At 33.2% G+C, this 22,497-nt stretch overlaps 2 protein-coding genes across 2 annotated transcripts in view; one reads left to right on the top strand and one right to left on the bottom strand.

Annotated features, from left to right (window-relative positions):
• Window positions 1-964: 964 nt before the first annotated feature.
• LOC102806638 (schlafen family member 5-like) lies at window positions 965-10,072 on the bottom strand. Its single transcript, XM_006819982.3, has 5 exons — window positions 10,002-10,072; window positions 6,299-7,266; window positions 5,026-5,139; window positions 3,802-4,510; window positions 965-3,173 (listed from the first exon to the last, which is right to left on the bottom strand). Coding segments are annotated over exons 1-5 (2,562 nt in total). The 5' UTR covers window positions 10,004-10,072; the 3' UTR covers window positions 965-2,404.
• Window positions 10,073-10,131: 59 nt separating this feature from the next.
• The window catches only part of LOC102806532 (uncharacterized), a 54,911-nt gene continuing 42,545 nt past the window's right edge, over window positions 10,132-22,497 (top strand). The window contains exons 1-12 of the mRNA XM_006819981.3: window positions 10,132-10,344; window positions 11,510-11,572; window positions 12,673-12,731; window positions 14,785-14,847; window positions 16,669-16,727; window positions 17,260-17,285; window positions 17,550-17,619; window positions 18,412-18,437; window positions 18,838-18,865; window positions 19,723-19,767; window positions 20,617-20,645; window positions 22,362-22,402. Of these exons, the coding sequence (XP_006820044.3) occupies window positions 10,267-10,344; window positions 11,510-11,572; window positions 12,673-12,731; window positions 14,785-14,847; window positions 16,669-16,727; window positions 17,260-17,285; window positions 17,550-17,619; window positions 18,412-18,437; window positions 18,838-18,865; window positions 19,723-19,767; window positions 20,617-20,645; window positions 22,362-22,402 (587 nt within the window). The 5' untranslated portion in view covers window positions 10,132-10,266. The remainder of the gene's footprint in view (window positions 10,345-11,509; window positions 11,573-12,672; window positions 12,732-14,784; window positions 14,848-16,668; window positions 16,728-17,259; window positions 17,286-17,549; window positions 17,620-18,411; window positions 18,438-18,837; window positions 18,866-19,722; window positions 19,768-20,616; window positions 20,646-22,361; window positions 22,403-22,497) is intronic.

Below are 22,497 nucleotides of genomic sequence, written 5' to 3'. Positions count from 1 at the left end.
TTGCCATTAATTTTATGAAGGTGTGGTGTCCCTGGTCATGTAATGACCAACAAGGTTATAGCTCGTCTCTGTAGGCCTGGTATATGGGACATTCGAAAATTAGATGTAATTCATCTTCAATTATTCCGCTATTGCATAATACACATTTCCTTTCAAAACGATCTACATTATGCAAACGGTCAGATTCTATTGCTAATTGGTGACTCGAGCAACAAAGCCTTGATAAAGATTTCCTATGTTTGTTCACACTTACACTGATAATATATTTTTCTACAGTATAGTGTCGTTTTACCTGGCAGAACAAATTTAGGCGGCTCATTTCTGTTGCCACATGTTCCTAATTCTTTGAGCAAAATTTGCGAAGAATGCAAATTCATTTCCCACCTCTTGATTGATCCACACTATTCCAAATCTATACCTATTCAAAATGTCTTGATTATGTGTTATCTCTCTGTTGTTTAATCATGGCTTTCAAAACTCTACTCAAAGGAGCAATTGCATATATGTATACACTGGACTTTTGGAAATAAATATTTTCGTTGGTTTGGACTCTAAACATATTACCCACAACCTAGGTGTGCTTTTGTACTCTGCCCAACTTTTTGATCAATACTTTATATCAATTAGTGTAAGGTAAGTTTGGTTTTAAACTCGTCTGGAATTTGAAACTGATGATCAAGCTAGGTGGCACCCCTCTTGTATCAAGTCCCGCCTATTTTAAATTTACGGTCAAAGTTGAACCATGCCTAAAAGTTCAATCGATACTCTATATCGATTTGTGAAAGGTACATGTAAGTATGGTTTCAAGTTGTAAAACGGGGATATTAGCAATTTTCTATTATAAAACACATGTCCACCAACATTCAGGGGACATGTCTGGGGCTGAAAGCTCAAAGTGTTGCATATACAAAATCAAATTTGCTGTACTTCAGTACTACTAGTACTTAAAAATGACACGGATGTAATATCGCTTCAATATATTTATTACAAGATAAATTAATAATAAACTTACCCTACATTGTATTACATAAATATTATAAACTATTCATAAATCTTACCTGTATTTTTTTACGTGAATGAAAATTTGAGCATAGCTACCACTGTGTTGTACAGCATTGATAACATTTATTCAACACTAGAGGGCGCTAATACCTATTAATCAAGTTGAAATATTCAACATAGAGGGTGTTATTGCCTTTTGGGAAATTGGGAGTGGCCTATACTTTATTAGATACATATGTATTTCAAAATGTGAAAGAATATATACAATGTTTATACATGGATAGTGCTGATGTCCTCATCTATGATAACAGTAGTTCACTTGACGAAATGTTCATTGAACAACAACTCACATTTATGTGATGAAGTATTGTTATTCGATGGCTCATTACTATTTTGATGTGTTAAGTGTAATTCATTAAACTAATGTAGGCTATGCACACAAATTTCAATCACTGATTGAGCCTTCACTTTAACTTGAATTTTCAAAATCAAAGTCTATTTTTTTTCATCAGATCCTTTGTACTGTAAAATACTTTATTTTCGCTTGGAATTAATTTTCACTATTTTTCCTGAAGAAATGTTTCAGTGAAAATAAAATCCAGAGAATATACCTAAAGTAAATTCCTGAAATTTAAAAGTGTTTTCAGCGAATATTAATTCCAGCTAAAATAAAGTATTTTACAGTATTATGTAGAACGCTCACTCATCATCCAATCTAAGTTTTTTTAACTTCATAGTTTTCCACACAAAAATTACTCATGAATTTTCTTCGTTAAAATTAAGTTCTGAAATAAACTTCAAAATCTGCCATCAACATCGTATGTACTATGTGACGCAGTTTAATTTTTGTGAAACAAAATAGTCATAACTTTGACAATATTCAACGTTATACTATCCTTCCTTCAGCTGATTGTTCCTGAGTGATTCACAGTTTCATTTCCTGCCACTTAATAATATTTACTAGCTATCAACGCAATCCTTGGCAATTTCCACATCAATTGTACTGTTCATTTCAAGTCTCATTATGCAATATCTCATTAAATTAGCATATGATACATTATTCCCTTTTTTTCTTGTCTCTACGCTCTTAACTATGCAAATTTTTAATACAGGCTTTTACAATCTCTGTAATTACTAAAAAAAGTCATAATCATAAACAGCGTATCAAAATATAACTAATTACATTTAAAAATACATTCACATTATAATTTATAGAACACGCAAGTTCAGGCATATGAAAAACAAAGTAATACTTGGCGTCTACTTCAAAAATACTCTCATTCGATCACAAAAAGCTTCACATATGTAAAGTTCAACATTTTATGCAAACATTGCACAAATCAACTGGTTACCAGCAATATCAATATAATATTAAACTATTGAATGGTCATTTACTTGTCCATCAGTCGTTATATTTGTCCATCAGTTGAGATTTATCATTGTCTGATGCAGAGATAATAATTAATTGTGATGATGCTCTAGAAATGAGATTAAGCATGAATTTGTTATAATCTCCTGTCTGTGGATTGATCTTTGGGTGCACAGCTATAACGACTGGTTTGCTTAAACCACTGAAGTGCTTGACGCTGTCTACAGTAGTGGCTTCTCCTACGGGTAAGTCACTTCGCTCCTCTGCTTCTTGTTTCTTGCTGAAGAGAATTGCCACATCGCTGGCATGGTAACCACGCTGGGTATATTCACGGACAAGATTTGGTAGTAGAGTGTCAATATCTGCATTGTGCGATGACAAGAATTTCACTTTTTCACCAGGGTAATCATGAGCTAAACTAGTGTCCAACGAATCAACTTCATCATAATGACTTTGAAGAAATTTGGACGCAAAACCAAACAGCTCACCCGAGCATCTGATTATTTGTGTAAGCCCAAATGTTATCTTGTGGGTCAAATCTGGCATACCTGTGTTGAACTTGTGCACCTGCAGATTTGTGTCAACAAAAACCCAAAGGTAACCATGGTGACCGGCACCATCCTCACCTCTCCTGACGATGTGATTTGCTAACCTGTACCAATCACCATCCCAATCTTTGAAATTCTGAGCTTCATCAATAACAATGTGTTTTATGTTCTCATAGCAACTGCCTTTCTCACTGCTAGAATTGTAGTCTGCAAGAAACTTCCTTCTGCAAACTGCTTGACATATATTGAGTTTTCTGTTAAATAAAAATAAATCTTATTAAACAAATATATATGGGTATGATCCTGTGGTACAATATGATAACAATCCCACCATTGATTTAAAAAAAATACAGATACAAATGAAAGAAATGGTTAATATTTTTTTCTACTAATGGTGCATATTCATAAATGATGTACTGCAGACTTCATAAAAAGCTGATAAGCTCAGTCATGTCAGTTCACTATAGTTACAGACTATGCGTTGTGGGATGCCTATGTTTAATTGATATGTGCATGCAACTTGTGGCTATATCACTTGCGTAGTACCAGTAATGTTACTTAGTAACATTAGGTAGTTATGCTACTGGATGAATTTTCGTTTATTGCAAACGCATCCTATAAACATTTTTTCTAGTTTTTAAAATTTCCTCACCGTAGATCACAACCATTGCACTAGACCTGGTTAATTACTTAAAAAACTTCCATGTTTACAATAATGTCCAATTCCTGATTCCTGAATTACCCAGAAACGCAATGTACTGGTAATTCTTTTTGCGCAAACGTAACCTACCTAGCAATGTAACCTACCTAGCAATGTAACCTACCTAGCAACGTAACCTACCTAGCAACAGACAAGGCATCAAATTAAGAATAGTAGCTTACCTAATATTGTCACACAGAGGTTGATTTTCACATAAGTACAGTACTTCATCACCATGGCAACCAGTTTTTAGCAGCCCTTTGATAAAACAAATGGCTGAGAGAGTCTTTCCTGAACCTGGAGGACCATATACCCATAGTTCCTTGTGCTGGCGGTATAGCCATAGCAACTCAAACTGTTGCGGACTGAATGTTAGAAGAAAAGACTTTTCTTTAAGCCATGATTCATTGATCATTGGTGTGAATGTTGCCATGACAACAACTATGCTGTGAAGAAGTGCCTGGATTTTGTCTTCAGTGATGTGATACTGCTCCAGACAGTGGTTTTCAAGGATGTAATTACCTGGAACCTTCTCAAGACAACTAAAAGCAAGACAAATGATATTAAACTTTTCACGACAGCCTCCATCTAACACTATTCTTTGTTTTAATTTGGCTCCAAGTTGAACGCTATAATGTTCCGTTTTACTGGTTACAGCGCCCTCAACCAAAGTGATAAGTATGATTCCTGTTTTTGTCAGGAGAAGAACATCACAAACTGCATCCTTTGGTTTGGTAACCATGGAGGCATCAAATAAAGTCCATGACAACAGTATCATGATGCCCGACATAGTACACTGAGAGATAAATTTCTGCAGCCATTCCCTGGCTGGCTTTGAAGACAGTCTTTGTAGAAATCCAGTCGGAAAACAGGATATGGTATCTTCTTTAACTGATAGAAAACAAAGGGAGGAGTCAGAGTGCAAGTTATCGTCTTCATATTGGAATATTCACGGCATATCATGTGAGTTGCATACCCTTAAAATATAAAAACATTGGTTATACTCATTACAGTGGATTGATTTATTATCTCTGAAAAGCTGTTTATTTTGGTTGACAAAACGTGACTGATTTACATATAATCAATGAGGGTAAACAATGAAAGGGGGAATTTTCAATAATTTTTATTTTTGCTGATTTTTGCAAAAATATTTACCCTAATAATTAAGATACAAATAGTCGCCAAGATCATGTTGAGTGCGAGTGAGCCGCAAGACTAGTTTTTGTCTGTCATTGCGTCCTCTGTAATATGTAACCATGGTAAACCGAACAGTGGACGTAATTACGAGACAATACTTGAATGGCAAAAACCTTCACTCTGAATGATCTTGACAACCATTGTATGTGAAAATAAAGCATTCTGCTGTAAATATTAAATATTAAAGATTGAAATAAACCAGTACAAACGTTTAAAGTGTTTCTCTTGAATTACAGTGATGGTGTCATGCAGCATGTAGACCGGAACGCATCTAGGACTCTGAATTTCCAGACGATGATATTTATATTTCAGTTCATCTATATCTGAAAAATAACAACAAAATACAATAATAAAACTAATTTTCCATCCACACAATGCTAATCTTTCTTCCAATTGTCAGATTTTCAATCTTTTTTTATCAAATGAATATCAATAAAACTAATAGCTGTGCAGCATTACATCTCAATTAAAAATTGAATCAGATGAATTCATTAATCAGTTACTATGGAGCAATTGCAAGTTCTTATTTTAGAACCAATTTGTGCATATTAATTAGCTTAATTTGCATATTATTTACCAACTTTCCATTCCATTAATACCAGTTGCTATTTTCATCAGTATGGGAAAATCACAAGATATTATATTTGGTTAAAATTTATATTTTAAATTTGTATTTCATTGAAACTTTAAATAGCAATAGCTTTAAATTATCAGTTAGCATGGGACCACCCAGGTCATCCAATTTAAACAAATTTGATAATTAACTTTGATGATTTTTCTACCATGTTAAACTTCTTGAACAGCAAAATATTTCCTGCCAAAATGTTGCCAAACGCTGTGCAATTTTAAGTATTCTCTAAAATAACTTTGTTTTTATTTTTATGTTAACTACAAGTTTTGATCCAAATTCTTGTAAAAATATTGAAAAAGGTTTTGATAGTTTGTGGTATGAAAGATGACAAAAGGCAACATTTAAAATGGATTAAATTTTTTGATTGAAATTTCATCCTGATAAAAGTAATATTAAAAGGTAGTAACTCATTACAACAAGATTTTGTTTTTGTATCTTATAAATATACATGTATATATATATTTTTGCATTAAATGAAGTACAATTCTGTTTTGCTTAGTGCTACATGTAGACATAACAACAAATTTGAAAAACTGGGAATGAACTCGATGTGGGTTATTTTGCAAGAATTACTGAATAAATATGATGGTTTAATTTTGTACATACATGTACATATGTGTACTATACAAAATACTTTATTTTCGCTTAGAATTAATTTCTGCTATTTTTGCTGACGGAATGATTCAGTGAAAATAAAATCCAGCGAAAATACCTTTCTTGCTATATTTTAAATTCAACTTGTCAAAAATTATAGAAAATAAATACCGTACAAAACATCTAAAATCAGTGAAAATTGATTCCAGCTAAAGTTTTACAGTACAATTATCCAAAAATTACCCGCCCCCTCTTACCTGTGATTTGCATCATTAGATTAGACCTCCAGTCTGTGAATGACAACTGTTCTACTTTCCCATTAACAATATGATAGCTCTCTGGACATTGTGTGTAAACAAGGCCTGGGTACTTGACCACGGACACCACCACAACAACCCGTGAACCAGTGATTCCTTCCGGAGTATTGAGTACCGGATAGAATCCAATATCCCAATGTATACCTCTCTGGACGCGTTGTTTCAGGTGCACCCAAATCGTTTTTTTCATTCTCTCCTCTACTTTGTCGATGATGTCATATTTGGTTGCCTCGTCTGGTATCTCTTCTCCGTAAACCTGACATGTTTTGTCTTCCACACCAAAGATAATATGACCCCCAGCATGATTAGCGAAGGCCGAGACGTATCGCCGAATGAACCAACTGATGCGATCGGCGATCGGTTCTGTCCGTACATCTTTATCACTACTCAGGAACTTAAATTGAATCTGCATGGTCTCTTGAGGGATGCCAGCAATCTGTTTACCGTATTGAAATTCGTTGGGAAACGGTCGTAACTTTGACAGACAACCAACTTGACCATCCTGCTGCATCATCAGTTTCATGACAGTGTGGTAGCTGAGAAACAGCGTTGCGGTGTCTGTAGGAACTCTAGCATGATAGTGAACCGTACAGATGTGATCGGCACCTTTCACGAAGACGTACAAGTCTGGATCATTGAAGCTTCCAACCAGATCAATAAAATTACAGATGTCATCCTCAGATAAGACCCATCTCAACTGTTGTTCAACCCCGCTCCACCACGTGTCGAGCGACTTAAAGTTGACGTCATCATTCTCGTGGGATGTATTTTGCAAATGAAGAATACCACCACCAGAGTTCAACAACGCGCATAGATAAACTTGTACATTGCTGTTCCATCCTACGTTAACACGCTTATTGATGTTGACATCACAGTGTAGAATGGTTTCACCCAATTTTGACAAATCCCTGAAAAATATTCATCAATCATAGATGTAAGTTTGATTGACATGTTACTTTATTTATTAAAAGGCGGTTGTTGTCATACCATGTGCGAGATATGGGACTTATATATACAAAGACCTTGACTGTTGAGCACACTAACGTGTACAAACCAGGATGTTACTGAGCTTCAAAAGATTGGTGCATGTCGCACCCAGCTATAAACTTGTACTTGGGATTTTCATTAGATGAGCGCATTGAACTGTGGGAAAGATCAATGTTTATCAACACAAATGTCACACATGAGCGACACAATGACAACCACCCTTTAATTTTGATGGATTTGATAGGCGGAGTGTACATATAAATTTACATTCTTTCAAAATGGACAAGAATAGCGGACAATCGATCGCTAGCACACCGACAAAAACAAGCTTTACAACTGTCACTGAGAACTTGGGAATGAATTTTCTTGTATGCGGGTCAAAAATACAAAAATCGGATAACCGCAGAAAACTATTCAAAGCAAACAAACATCGCGACCAGTAGTGTATGCATTAACAATCTCTAGTCGGTTTTCTCAAAGTATCTTTAAGTGCACCTTCGATGCCCTCTTGCCATCATAAAGAAACACAAAGAATAATGTGAAATGCAAGCATGCGAAATTTCATTTTCGGCGCAGTTTATATCAAGACAAATCATATTGCAATTTTGACTAGTCAATGCTGATTGTTGGCATATTGCATCCGACAATGAACCCAGACTGGTGATAATTATTACCAGTGTTACAAGAGGGTGCCTACAAGGGTCACAAGTCCCTTGATTATGTTGCGGTAACCCAGTTTTCACGGTAACACAGATTTCGCCATTTACACACTCCTATTATATTTTATTTTATTGAAAAAAACATCACTGTGTGCAAGTATAAGTGCTTAGTTATGACAGAAGTGCAACGTTGGTCAAATCTCAATAGCCCAGCATACAAAAAATGCAATTCTTGACAACATGAAATTGTATTAGATGTGGTTCTATTATAGTAGCACTGCCTTGTGTCAAACGTTTACAAGGTTAACCCAATAATCCTTCTTTCTCTTAGTAATTTTTTTTGTGAGTGTAAGTGAAATAAAATGATAGCAATGGTCGTTGTGATGCATTTTGTTCAATATGGGTCCCATGCTACTTACACATTGTGTGTAAAATGCATAGTTGACACAGAATTTGATGCATATGCTGTGATGACAACTGCCCTCTAACATATTATAAGTTAAAAATCAGTGCAATTATTTGCAATTATTTAATCCAATATATTACTGGCATACATCACCGTCCTCAACACCGACGGTGCATACATGCAAAGACAATAAAAGTGGTGGGGACAAGGGTACCATTCACTTTATTTAAAATAAGATTAATTTCGAATTTTCCGAGTACATCTGCCGTTGTCAGCATTAGTACCCCTTAGCCCCGAGTACAGTCCTGTATATATTTTTTTATTAGACGCATAAAATCCTTAGGAAAGGATAAAAAGGGTCTTACAGAAAGAAATTAAAAAAAAACAAAAAAAACTACAATCTAAAAAAGAAAACAAAAAATAAAAACTTTTCTAAAAAAAAAAAAAAAAAACAAGTCAAAAACAAAAAAATACAATTTGCAGCCAATGGTGAATACAGAATATAGAATGAACACAGAATGTGGCCTAATACACTGATAGTTGTTGCTGTTTTGTTCCATAGCTGTTTTTTAAGAAGACAGCTAAGGCTGGTGCTAGAGTATGGTTTGCCATAATCAAAATGAATTTATTCTGACTATTTTCTTTATCAAAATTTGGAATTTTATTTTGTGCAGTCAGGAATAATTTGTCCCTATGGTGACTGTAAGCTGGACATTTCATTACAAAATGTTGCTCATCCTCAACTATATTTTGGCTGCACATATCACATGTTCTTTTATCCAGCCGCACATTATTATGTCTGCCTTTCTCAATTTTAAGGTCATGGTTGCTTGTCCTGAATTTTGCAATTAACCTTCTAAGACCATGGTTCTGCATATTAATTAGGTAATTTTCAATTTTTAAATCTTGTTTGAAAAGTCTGTATGTTCTTAGTTTGTTTTTAGCCAAGGTTAGTTTTCTATTATCATTATGCATGTCTAAGATCCATTGGTTCTCAAATGATTTGTTTATTTTTTTATGAATAAAGTCTAAATTTTTCTTAATTATTTTTTCACTTGAGTTTACAATGGTGACAACATCTAAATCTTGCATGAGGGTTTCTACACTTGTAAACCATTTACTTTTTACATTCTTGTTTACTAAGTAGGCTTCTCTTAGTAATGTGTTATCAGAGTTTGTTACCCGGTTGAAATATTTAAGTTGTTGTAGGTAGCCCCCATCGAATGATCAGCGGAAGGAAGCCAACCTACAGGACTGTCCTCATGGCGAATGACAGCTAACTGTGGTTCAACACTCACTTGATAAAAGTGATAGTTCAACAGCTCATGGTCTAGAGGTTCGTGCTGCACCCCTTATCGTGAGTACCCCCCCCCCCCCAACTCGATCATGATTACACAGTACAATCATTAACGTTACGTGCACAGAATTAGAAATCTAATAAATGTACAAATGTAATCGATCTTCATTATATGAACTAAGTAATTTTCTAGCAGAATTTGAACAACAACAAATTATACTGAATTTAAATAGATCATATATATTCTTGTGATATGGCAGTGGTGCATCAAACAGTCATCAACGATAAACTTACATTTCATACTCGAATAAAAGTACGCTCGACTCTCACGTTGATCGTCATCAGACTTGCAAATCAGCTGATTGTGTCTGAGTGAAAGGTCATGATCGACGTGCGCAAATTGTTGCGCAGAAAACTTATTTTGAACAAGGAAGTTAAGGAAGTAAGTTTATAGTTTGATGAAGTGTTGTGAACATCGCGTTTTGTGTTTCCAGCATCCCTGTGTAAATTCGTCGTTAAAGCGGTGAAACACTAGCAATTTATTTAAATTATCATCGAGATGGCTTCTAAAAATCTTCCAGGTCCCAGCGTATTGCAGAAGTGGTCAACGGACGAAGTAACATTATGGCTAAGAGCAGTAAGTTGTTGGAGGGTTATATCTTAAAGTGACGCAATGCGATCATTCTCTCTCATCGTATATTTTTCATGGTTGTTCAGGTCAATGAATAAGAGATCGTCAATTCAGCGAATATTTCTCTTTTAATTCTTAGAAAATCAAAGCGGAAGTGAAGATGTTATGGCAATACAAAGATTTACAACAAGCACTTGAACATTGCCATATCTGCATTTGCTGAGTCAAACTTCCAATAACATACATTTTTTTCTTTGTACTTGTTGTGGTTTATTTATTCCAATTAAAACATTCAGTTTAGATAGAGAGAGTATGCTATCACTTTATAAGTAGTTTTAAAATATTTTAAAATGAGGACTGTGATTGGCTATAGAATTGTCACAATCACTTGAGAGTTGAAAATTCAAATAATTATAATATTACTATTTATTATTATTTTGTTCCTGCTTTTTCATCTCTACTTTTTTCTAAAATAAACAGAAGTTGTAAAGCATAGCCATAGTAGAATCAAAGCATTGTCCATTTCAATAATCCATTTTTATCTTAAATGTAAAAATAAAATATTATGGCATCAAGAATACATGTACATTCTTTCCAAATGTTATTTCCAGAACCAAAATTCCCAAAAAATAGTACGATTTCACAGTTTCACAACTAGTGTTTTTCATTGGGAAATAACAATGAAAAAAATAATAATAAATACTGTAGTACTGATCGATTTATTGGAATTATTAGCCCTCAAGTGATCATTACACTTTTAGTGATTACCAGTGTCCATACGTATGGCCATACAAAATCATATCAGGAGTATTATTGCAGATAATGACGTTCAACCAGTTCTTTATTGAAGATATTGCACACTAGATCTGATCAACAAAATTAATGGCCATATATGGTCATGCAATCTCATTAAAAATGCATGAATATCATATTGGGAGAACCATTCAAGCAGCGCTTTATATATTAAATAATCCTATATGGTCATGTGACTTAAGTTATTAAAAACTAAGTGAACTTGGCATGTATGTTCTTGAGTTCAGTTATGTTATAGTGCACATAAATAAAAACTTTTATTTGTAGTACACTAAATCATTAAAATATTACTTATTTTGATTATAGAATCACCTCTGTAATTTACATGAGTGTATAAAAATGATCTTTCTCCCCTCAGGCAGGATATGGTGAGTTTGTACTGGCATTCAAAGGCTACCGATGTGATGGCGTGAAACTTTTGGTAAGTCCATGATTAATTGTCATAATAAAAATACCATGGTAACCAAAACCATAGAATCAAATTATAAATAAGCAAAACAAAATTCCATGTACTATTTTTACTGTCACTCAGGAAATCAAGCAACAAATGAGTTTTGGGTATAGATTGTTAAGTTGAGAATGTTATTTCTGATATTATTTTCTGGGTTCCGGTAATGCTGTCAGTCAGTCACTAATTAAGTGCCCAGACAGTAGACTTGTGGAACACAGTCATACATTTAGATGGTCAATCATGTAATACATTTCAGGAGAGAAATGTTCACCACACGTCACCCTTAATTATTGATAGTAGTTTCTAATGTTTTTCTTTTAAATATTTCTGTCATGTCTGATATACTAATTGTTTGTTAATTGTATATATAGTGCATTTTGCCACAGAAATTGTATCCACATTTACTACTTTTATGTGACAGTGTCTTGATATCATAATTACAATATAATCAACTACATGTAGACCAAGTTTAGCACAAGCACCTGCAGACTTCCCTCTTTTCCCTCTTTTCATCTCACTATCATGTAGTCAAAAATTGCATTTATTACATTCTGGATTATTGAGACCATCATTGCACTTCTGTTTCACCTAAGTACTGCTACTTTCACCACCTGCAGTTCCCTCTTTTCATCACAAAATAGTCCTGTTTATAGTCTGCACTTTCTTTCAGAAGATTGGTACCAAAATAGCAAAATATTTTGAGTAAAAACTGAATATTGACGCAAATCTTGTCTGTTGGCTCCAAAATTAGGGTTTATTTCCAGAAATATTGAAGAATGTAATTAAAAAGTGCAGAAAAATTTGGACGAAAAAGTCTGGTGGTGAAAAGGTTAACTAAGGTTATGCCAATGACAGCAAATAATTCTGGAACTGTGACCTTCACCATGTTATCTTGGCAAACTAACCCAAATGTAGATATCCTGTCTTTGTGTTCAGTGTCACCCCACTACCAGCAATCCTCCCCATTAGGATATGAACTTGAGGTCTGCCCAATATAGGAGTTCCCCTATCAACAACCACTGCACTACTGTTGCTAGTTTCTGATTTTATTAATTCTGTCTTTTTTCTAGACGATCACAGAACAGGAAATAAATTCCATGAACCATCAGTTTCCTGAAAAAAAACTAAAGTAAATATGAATTTAATACGTTACTATTATTAGATTTCTATGAACTGTTGTAAATAATGTGACCTCTGTCTAGTTGCTGTCTGAGTTCAGAGTTGTCTATGCACTGTGATTATAATATAATCATAATAATGATTTATTCAGCAGATTATATTATTTAATTCAATCCTTCAAGCGACAAGACAAAACAAAGAGTATATAAAGGACAACAATCACAACATTAAAGGAAACATCAATCTAAGCAACATAATGACCCTGAAGAAAAAGGTCCACAAATGTAGGAGAATGCAATTTATATCACTTTTCATTCTCTAGATATTCAACTTTATATCATTATTATGTAGTCAGCCATCTTGATTCTCAAGCAAAAGATTATGGGTAAAGTATGACATCATAGAATCTGTTGTCAAACATTAAGAAAATTATCTATAACATGAGAAATACTGATGCGAATTAGTTCAAATTTTCATTGTGCATATTGCTTATGTATATAATTATAGTAGTGGAAATTAGAATATTACAAATACACATGAAGTGAAGATATTGCTAAATTTTCAGTTCTGTTTCCATGACAACTATTTTATAAACATGGATTGCCCCAGTACATGTATGCTACCAATCTCTAAACTTTCAGCCAATTTGAAGTTAAACTTTTGAAGTTATAGATGAAATCATTTTCTCAATTTCTGACAACAGATTCTATGATGTCATACTTTACCCATAATCCTTTGCTTGAAAATCAAGATGGCTGACTACATAATATTGATGAAAAGTGATATAAAAAAAATGTAAATTGCATTCTCTTACATTTGTAGAGCTTTTTTCTTCAGGGGTCATTATGTTGTTTGGGTTGATATTTCCTTTAATATTATTTCAATTGGTGGATGTTTTTCATGTGCCGGGTCCAAAAACAACTTCACAGTCAAGCTGAGTTGTTTTGACCTTGCAGATGTGGATGATATTCGCTCACATTCGATCAGGTTCAAACTGCATGTATTGGATTGTAGAGTATAATAAAGGAAGCGTAATGTACATTTAAACAATACACTGTTTATTATGGCAATGTTACAACAAAGAAACTACAATGTAACAAGAAGGCAACTGATGAATACACGATAGAATGCCCCTTTTATAGGGTTCAGTAGGATTCACACCTATGGATTAAAATAAGAGGGAGACACAGTGATAGGTTTTCAATATTGATACATTGGCTTAAAATCGCCCTTGCAACTGATTCCTATTGCATTCATGCTGTCTATTGATTATTATTAAATGGCTTATGTAACTCGACTCTGTGTTAATTTATAATAGAGATACATGTATTGAAGTGTGAAATCTTGACATGTAATAACTTCTACTGGCTATATCTCAGCTAATACTACTTGTAATTGAACAAAATAAAGACGAATAGATAAAGCAAAACATGATCTAATAATATAACTAAATTTCGAGCAAGAATGAATAAATCTGAATAAACAACAACAAATAGAATCAATGAGAAAAAACACAAGTGGATAAGCATACACGACAGCAGAAGCACTTAGCAAGTGCTGCTTATACAAATGGTGTATTCCATTGCAATTCTGTTCTCATAACATCTTTATTGCCACAACACTGATTCAGAAAGAAACACTAAGACAACCAAAATACAACACGACTAGGATTGATAAAGCTATAAAAGTAAGAAATAAAGTTTAAGTATTTCTGGAGAAAATAGCATAATGGAATTTGGACGGAACAAGGAAAGATATTTAAATTAATTTTATTTATTTTTTATTTTTTGGCTTATTGTGTTAGGTCTGGAAGTTACTGTCTTATGCAGATACATTTTTCTATGTACTTTGCTAACATGAAAATGCAATATATCTGACCTCATTAGAATTTGTTGTTTTTCGTCAAAACAGTGAAATTTTTAATAAACTTTTGCTGCGATGTTTAAAAATAAATTTCTTTTCTGTTTGTAAGTTGGTCTCATCTTCAATTTCCATGGCAGTACATTAGTCGTAATAGTCGATAATAGTGGTGACATATGTTTAATCTGATAATCTCTCAACAGATCATTACTAAAACAGATTAACAAGTCAAGAAATAGAGATAAAGGATTACTAAAACGTCTAGGGTAAGTAAATCTAGCACAATATGTAGATTAATTGCAATTTGTAATTTACAAACCAGGTATGTAAAATGTTAATTTCAGTGCAAAAACTCCAATAAAATTTATAAATACAACAACAACAAAAAGTAAATCTAGTATCATATTTGCCTGTTATCTTGCCCTGTGCGATCGTTGGGGGAAAGGGTCATATTTTTGGGCAAGTATCCCACTCGGTACGTGCCCTCCCAAAGGATTACGACTGAGTTAGTGACATAGAAAAGAATTCATTGTGTGAGTATATGAAGTATGTTTTCTCTATTATCATAACAAAACTGTTAAATGGCTTGAAATGTTTGTTTTACTTTTTAAAAACATTTTAAGAAGCAACATCGGTGAAATCAATCCCAACATCGGTGAAATCAATCCCAACATTGGTGAAATCAATCCCAACAGATTGTACTGCAATCTGATAATACTTCTAGAATTTGTTTTTTATTTATATCTACCAGTATTTGTCATATGATATGCCGTGATATCTGCATTTTCCTGTTGTGTTAGCCACAATAATATTCTGTCGTATTTGATCCACACCACATAATATTTTGCAGTAATTAGTCATAAAGCTTAGTTATAAATGATTAATATGGAATAGTTTTTAAATGTATAGTTTCAAAAACTTGAACTTTGTCTGATTTAATAACCTAACGAACCATAAGCAGAAGTAAAAATATAAATTATAGTTATCTGTTGTTCCAGGAATTAGCTTCACCAAGATATATTAGCTTCACCAAGATAAATTAGCTTCACCAAGATAAATTAGCTTCACCAAGATAAATTAGCTTCACCAAGATAAATTAGCTTCACCAAGATAAATTAGCTTCACCAAGATAAATTAGCTTCACCAAGATAAATGAGCTTCACCGAGATAAATTAGCTTCACCGAGATATATTAGCTTCACCGAGATAAATTAGCTTCACCAAGATAAATTAGCTTCACCAAGATAAATTAGCTTCACCAAGATAAATTAGCTTCACCAAGATAAATTAGCTTCACCAAGATAAATTAGCTTCACCAAGATAAATTAGGCTCAACAAGATAAATTAGCTTCACCGAGATAAATTAGCTTCACCAAGATAAATTAGCTTCACCAAGATAAATTAGCTTCACCAAGATAAATTAGCTTCACCAAGATAAATTAGCTTCACCAAGAAAAATTAGCTTCACCAAGATAAATTAGCTTCACCAGGATAAATTAGCTTCACCGAGATAAATTAGCTTCACCGAGATAAATTAGCTTCACCGAGATAAATTAGCTTCACCGAGATAAATTAGCTTCACCAAGATAAATTAGCTTCACCAAGATAAATTAGGCTCAACAAAAAGTTAGAATATTTCGCTTAGTTTTAGTTAATTACTATAAACACTACGATTGTAATTTTCAAACCTTCCACAGCCACATGTTTTTTTTCAAAATCGTGACTAACATACCTCCTCATTTTCTGTAATTTGTTACTGATTTCAACATAAATTTGGTTTTGATAAAACAAAATATTCAATTTTGATTAACATCAGTCGTTGAAATTAACAACTATACTGTCATGTAGTGTGAAAACTTGCAATGGCGATGAGAGGTCAAAGGTCAACATATTTCTTCTTGTTGAGTAAAATACACTTAAAGAGTTCGACGATAATCGGATTTAATAAAGTGTAATGTTTAATGCATGCTGGTTTGATCAAGTATTGTCTTCATTTACAGTTACTCCAAACACCTTCATCTCGCCACCACCTATACACCCCCAGCTATCAAATGGTTTAGCCTAACTTAGTTGCATTATTGTTTTCAGAAGTGATAAATCGTCTCCTGCACCAGCACCAGCACCCAAGGACTATAATGATGATGAAGGTACAAAAATATATTCACAACTGATCACTTTTTTCTGCAACTAAAATCATGATGTAGTGAAATTGAGATTATTTATAATATTAAGACAAATTTTGTGAAATGATTTTGAATAGGAGAACCTAGTTTGGTGAGAATGATTGTGATTTCATTGTGTAATAATGTACATGCAGAAGTACTGTAAAGAACTTTGTTATTTTTTCGCCTTTTTCGCTGAAGGCATGTTTTAGTGAAAATACCATTTGTCCTGTATTTTACATTCAACTCACCAAAAATCAGTGAAACTATACTTCATACAGACAGTCAAAATGCCTTTTCAGGGGAATTAATTGCAGCTAAGCAGCTAAAATAAAGTATTTTACAATACTTGTTGATGATTCAATTGATAGCATTGTAGGTGGCGCCACCTATAGTTCATCCTGTCTCATTTATGTTGCACCCTCTATAGTTCACATTTTCGAAATCAGTAACACGCCATGCCATTTAAAGGTCTTCAACGTTCGTGTGATAAATGTTTCTTTGTTTTGTTTTTCAGATGGAGGTTGGGGATCAGATTTTCAGGTACTGCTGGGTTGTGTTATTTTGAATCTTGTTTATGTGACTTCGTTGATTTTTTCACAGAAAATGTAAATCTATATACATTGTAGTTGGCACATGTGGTCAAATTTAATGTTTGTTTTTTTTACCTGATTCAAATGGACTTGAACACACCATATTTTAACACCATACTGTATCTATTAGTCCAGAATGATTCAAATCAATAGAAGAATTTTTAATTATTAATTAATGTAATAATTATGTACTATTATTTAATGTAATTTACAGAGTGATGGGGAAGAAGATGATGATCAACCAGATTATGATTTTCCTCCTGATGATCCTGATGAAGACGCAGGTACGAATTTGAACTATATAATAACTAAAGTAACGTTATATAATTTCAGTATCTACGGGTACATTACGAGTATTTTTCTGTTTATCTAAACACAGTATAGCAGCTTGATAACCTCACCGTTCTATCAAACACCATTACTGCAAACCTATGAGCTCTTCTTCCCCTCAGATAAGGCTTTGTTGTGCACCAGTAATTCAGCACTTATCTAACATTGGTTGCTCTGGACATATTCTCATCATGTAGGACTCACCAAATGTACATTTACGGCAACAATATTATTCTCATATTTACTGAAGTGTTGGTTTGTGCGGCAACATGACTAGTGCCTGAGATTGATGCAATTCTCAGATTCACAACTCTTTGATTTTAATAACCAATCAGATTAATTTTGATCATTCACAAAGCTTCTATATGAGCCAATCAGTGCCATCTTACGAAGCACTTTTACCTTTTTTTAATTTTTATTGCTCATTTGTATGTTTTCAGAAGAATTTGGCATCCTGTAATTGTTAAAAGTAATTGTTAGTCAGTTAGGTGAAAGCCAGTGACTGAGAATTATTCACGATACGATGTGAATTTTGTGTGACCTTTGCTACAATGTTATGATAGGAAGCACAGCTCTGTCTTGTATTCCTAAACTTGGCATCAGGAATACAGTTACCGACTGTATATATGCTTTTTAACTTGCACATGTCATTTGCATATTCAGTCATGATATCACTCTCAAGGTTTTATAGATTTTGTCTGCCATGTTCAGAGATCTGAATTTTTTTATTTTTTTTTTTTTTTCAGGACACTGGCAACCTGGCAATTCTGTGGTAACTATGAATTTACTTATTATTTACTTATCACTACTTATTATCTGTGATACTGATGTTTTTATTTCTTTTAATAAACAAGCTCAAATTAAAATTATTTTTGTAACTGCTAGGAGGTAGCATTCCAAGTACAATTCTTGATTTGTTAAACCAAACTAGTACTGTCTGTAAATTGACTGTTAATTTGCTTGTTTGTCTATTTATTTTTATGGCAAGTTATTATTTGAAAACCAATGACAATTTTAGTGTCGCCTTTTGGAAAATTAATTCACTTTTTATCAATTCAAAAATTAAAAAAAAAAATGTAAAAAAATTAGATTAAAATAAGCAAAATGTTGTTAGTGTAAAAATTTATGGCATTTCAAAAATTATAACCCATAACAAATTCTTTCTGTTCTAGAATGAACAATTTGATTACCGATTGCCAGGTAAGTTTGTCAATATTTAAAACTATTGAATTTTCAGCATGAGATATGTTGTGAGGAATTTCATGAGGGTTGCCATGACTACCATCCCTGTCACATTGTGTAGCTTAGTTTATAAATGTATTAGGTCATGTGATTAAATTATTTAGTATTTAGTAAGGTATATAAACAAAAATTAGATTAGCAACAGACAACAACAAATCGCTGAAAACCACAGCGAAGTAATGCAGTCAGCAGGAAATTGTCATTACTGTCTGTGCACATTGTCCACATTTGAATCTGTTTCCCGTGCTATGATTATATCAGTTCTCAATAATATCCTGTAATTGTATCTACGGCAATAGGGTTCTATCCTAGATTTTACCTGAATCACTTCAAGAACCAGAAAAACAAAAAGGTCAATCAATGAGTCTTAGATCTTGGCAACTTACACAGAGAAATATTTATAGGAGATCTTAGTGACATCATTACTAACAAATATTTTAACAGTGATTGTATACGTTTCTGTCGCATGTTTGCGCTGTTCCTTTCACCCATGCCATATCAATCATCTCTTTCACATAAATCTTGCAAAATTAGCTACATAGTTCTGCATTCACTGGATAAAATTCAACAACAATAAAAAAAATCATACTGTAAAACCATTTAAATTTCGCTGGCATTTAATTTCACTATTTTGAGCAATTTCACTGGGTCTTTAGTGAATTTTACTTTTTAACAAAAATAACAAAATTAAAACAAAACCAGTATCTGTATCTACAGTTATCGTACATGATTATACATGTCTTGTGGAATACACAGGAATTCTCTCTCAAAATTCAAGAGCGCAATTAAATTTTGTGTGTTGTATTTTTTTGTAGAAGAAGATGAACAAGACGATTTATATTTGCAGCCAGACGATGCAGGTAAGAATCATAGCAATGGAAGATGTTATCATGCAGTACTGTAAAATGACTAATTTTCACTGGGTTTAAATTTCGCTGATTTACCATTTCAGGCATATTCAGTGGGTTTTAAATTCACAGTTTTATCATTTAGATAATGTGTTCTATGCTAAATTTTACATATTCACAGGGTTTTAATTTAGAGCATTTTCCAGTCAGCGAAATAAGTGAAATTAAAACAGTATGTGCACATCTTATTCAGTAAAAGCATTTCAGTTTTTGAACTTTGGTGGCGCTGTTGGTATGCAACACACATTTGAATTTCATGTAAACAAACCGTCAATTAACTACAGTTTTGAGTCTATAGAGGGACTGTGATTTCACACATGTTGTATCCATCACATGGGACCCATATTGAAAATGACATGGTGTGTTAATTGACTGCAGCAATTTCAATCAGTACTAAAATCTATTTGAACACATTTCTCTGTCTGATATATGATGTCATATTTTGACAATGAGTGTTGATTCAATTTACCCATAAGTCATTGTGGTAGATGTTTTTTGGTTTATGACATTTTTTCCCCTCCAATACAGACATAATTTGTCAAAGTTTTGTGAGGGTTATTAAACTCTGCTTTTCTCCTTTTGTATAGCCCTTCTATTTGGCTTTATATATCCATTCAGTTCATTCAGGTCCAAACATTTACTTGTTAATTTAAATGTAAATTCTTTCAGGATATAGAATTTGTTTTTAATTGAGCCAAAAGAATGTTCAATTGTTGTCATTTTAAAAGACATTACTTTAGTAATCAAATAAAACATATCACATGATGAATTTACAAATAAATGTGTGTTTTTTCCAACTAGAACCTGCAATACCACCAAGATTACCAGTGGTAAGTACCATATGATCTACTTTATCCTCAAAGGCCACTCTTTGTTGCCATAATGCTACATTTTGTTCTGCAGACTGCAAAAATACATCTTGTGTCTCCTCTTGTTCTGACCTTGCTCAGTCTTTTGGTTGTGTTCGGTTGGCCACATTCCAACATGAAATAGAACATGAATGGGAAAAAACTTGAAATGGAAAACTCGCAAATCACTTGTTCAATATTCCAACGTAAACTCCATTTATTGCTGAAACACTTTGTATTTACAATTTACAATATTTGCAAGTGTAAAATTCTGGAAGTTGTAGAATGTCATAAAACACAAACCTTGCATAAATAGTTAAATCTATGCACAGAGTTGAGCGCAGAATACACCAGAACAAAAATACTGTTTAACTGAAAAAACGGTGAATGTTATTATGGACAAAATTGAAATTAGTGTTATCCACAGTTTTCAAATCAAACAGTTAAAAATGTTTCTCTTGTGCTCTGAGCTGATACAACCATGCAACATTGTATCAGTATAGTATATTAAACAGTCCCTAATTTCAAATACTGTAGAGGTATTATTCTTCACTAATATTTAATGTCACTATTATGATATTTGATCATGTTCTTTGGATTTGAATTCGTGAATTTTCAGGTGAAGATAAGTGAAAATTGGAATTTTCACTTATTGGCAAAACAATTAATTAATTTTATATTCAAGACAAATGATATAATCTCAAACTTAAAGAAGTCAATAAAGCTCAAAAATATAATATATGATGTGCCAATGTGATCTTAGATATGGATGGATATCTAATTGTGGTGTGTAGCCTATAAACAAATTTCCCTGTACAGACTGTAGAGGGCGATATACAACAGTCCAAGGGTGTTTAGTTGAATGCATTTATACAGCTGGAAAGTGTTCATCAACCGCAAGTAATTCCATCTGAGAAATAATTTCACTTTCCAAGTTCATTTTAAAATTATATATCTAGAACCTAAAATTAGAATTTTATTGTTTTCGTAAATGACAAATCTGCACTTGTTCAAATGTTCAAAATTTTCTGCATGTGTGGTACATCAGCAACCTAAATGTGTTTAAAATCACTGACATCAAATTTGAACAATTTTCTTTGTTTACAACAAATGCAAAATTAATCAAGCGTGTGGCTTAAATAGAACCCTGCCACTAAAACATTTACATAACATAGAACATTCTTTGTTGCCATTCTGGTTGTTATCTCTCTTAAAATTATTACTACAAGCAAGGAAAAAATGTATAATTATCAGGTTATCATGTCATTTGTTATCATACACCTCATATTGCCCGGCTTAGTAACACTATGGGAAGTGCGCCCTCAAAGCAAGGCAATAATTTTCTGTATCAGGTGCTGCCTAGCTTTCATCAACAATGGAAAGTACTACATTTTGTAACTATGCATCAACCATGTTTTAAACGCGTCATTCTAAATTACACCGTGTTTTTGAGGTCACGTCATGGTAAAACTGTAATTACACCTAAACGGTATATGATAAAACAATTATAGACTGGATACTGCTTTTGTTGCCCTTGGTCGTACAGCTTACGCGCCTTAACAATCTCAGGCGCTCCTGGCGCACAACCTCCATCAGTCCATAAGGAATAATACAATCACCGTACTGCCTCCGTGTATAATCTTGTAATAACCTAGTATTACACTGACATTAATAGTTTTGTTAATTTTATTGTTTCAGGGTCATTTTGGAATATCGCAAAATGGACAAAGTAACCTCATGTTAGTAATAATAATGTGTTTTTTTATTTTAAACTCAGAACAAAGTCAAGTATTGATATTTGTAATTGATTCGTGTTGATTAAGACGAAGTATTG

This window comes from Saccoglossus kowalevskii, chromosome 10, assembly GCF_978046115.1.
Source record: "Saccoglossus kowalevskii chromosome 10, keSacKowa6.1, whole genome shotgun sequence".
Taxonomy (NCBI): domain Eukaryota; kingdom Metazoa; phylum Hemichordata; class Enteropneusta; family Harrimaniidae; genus Saccoglossus; species Saccoglossus kowalevskii.
This window is presented reverse-complemented; position numbering and strand designations above follow the sequence as displayed.

Excerpts from the sequence above, each read along its gene's own strand:
- LOC102806638 (XM_006819982.3), bottom strand. Across the intron at positions 5,140-6,298 it reads TCTAATGATGCAAATCACAG|ATATAGATGAACTGAAATAT; the intron begins GTAAGAGGGGGC and ends GTTATTTTTCAG. Across the intron at positions 4,511-5,025 it reads TCAAGAGAAACACTTTAAAC|TTAAAGAAGATACCATATCC; the intron begins GTTTGTACTGGT and ends GTTTTCTATCAG.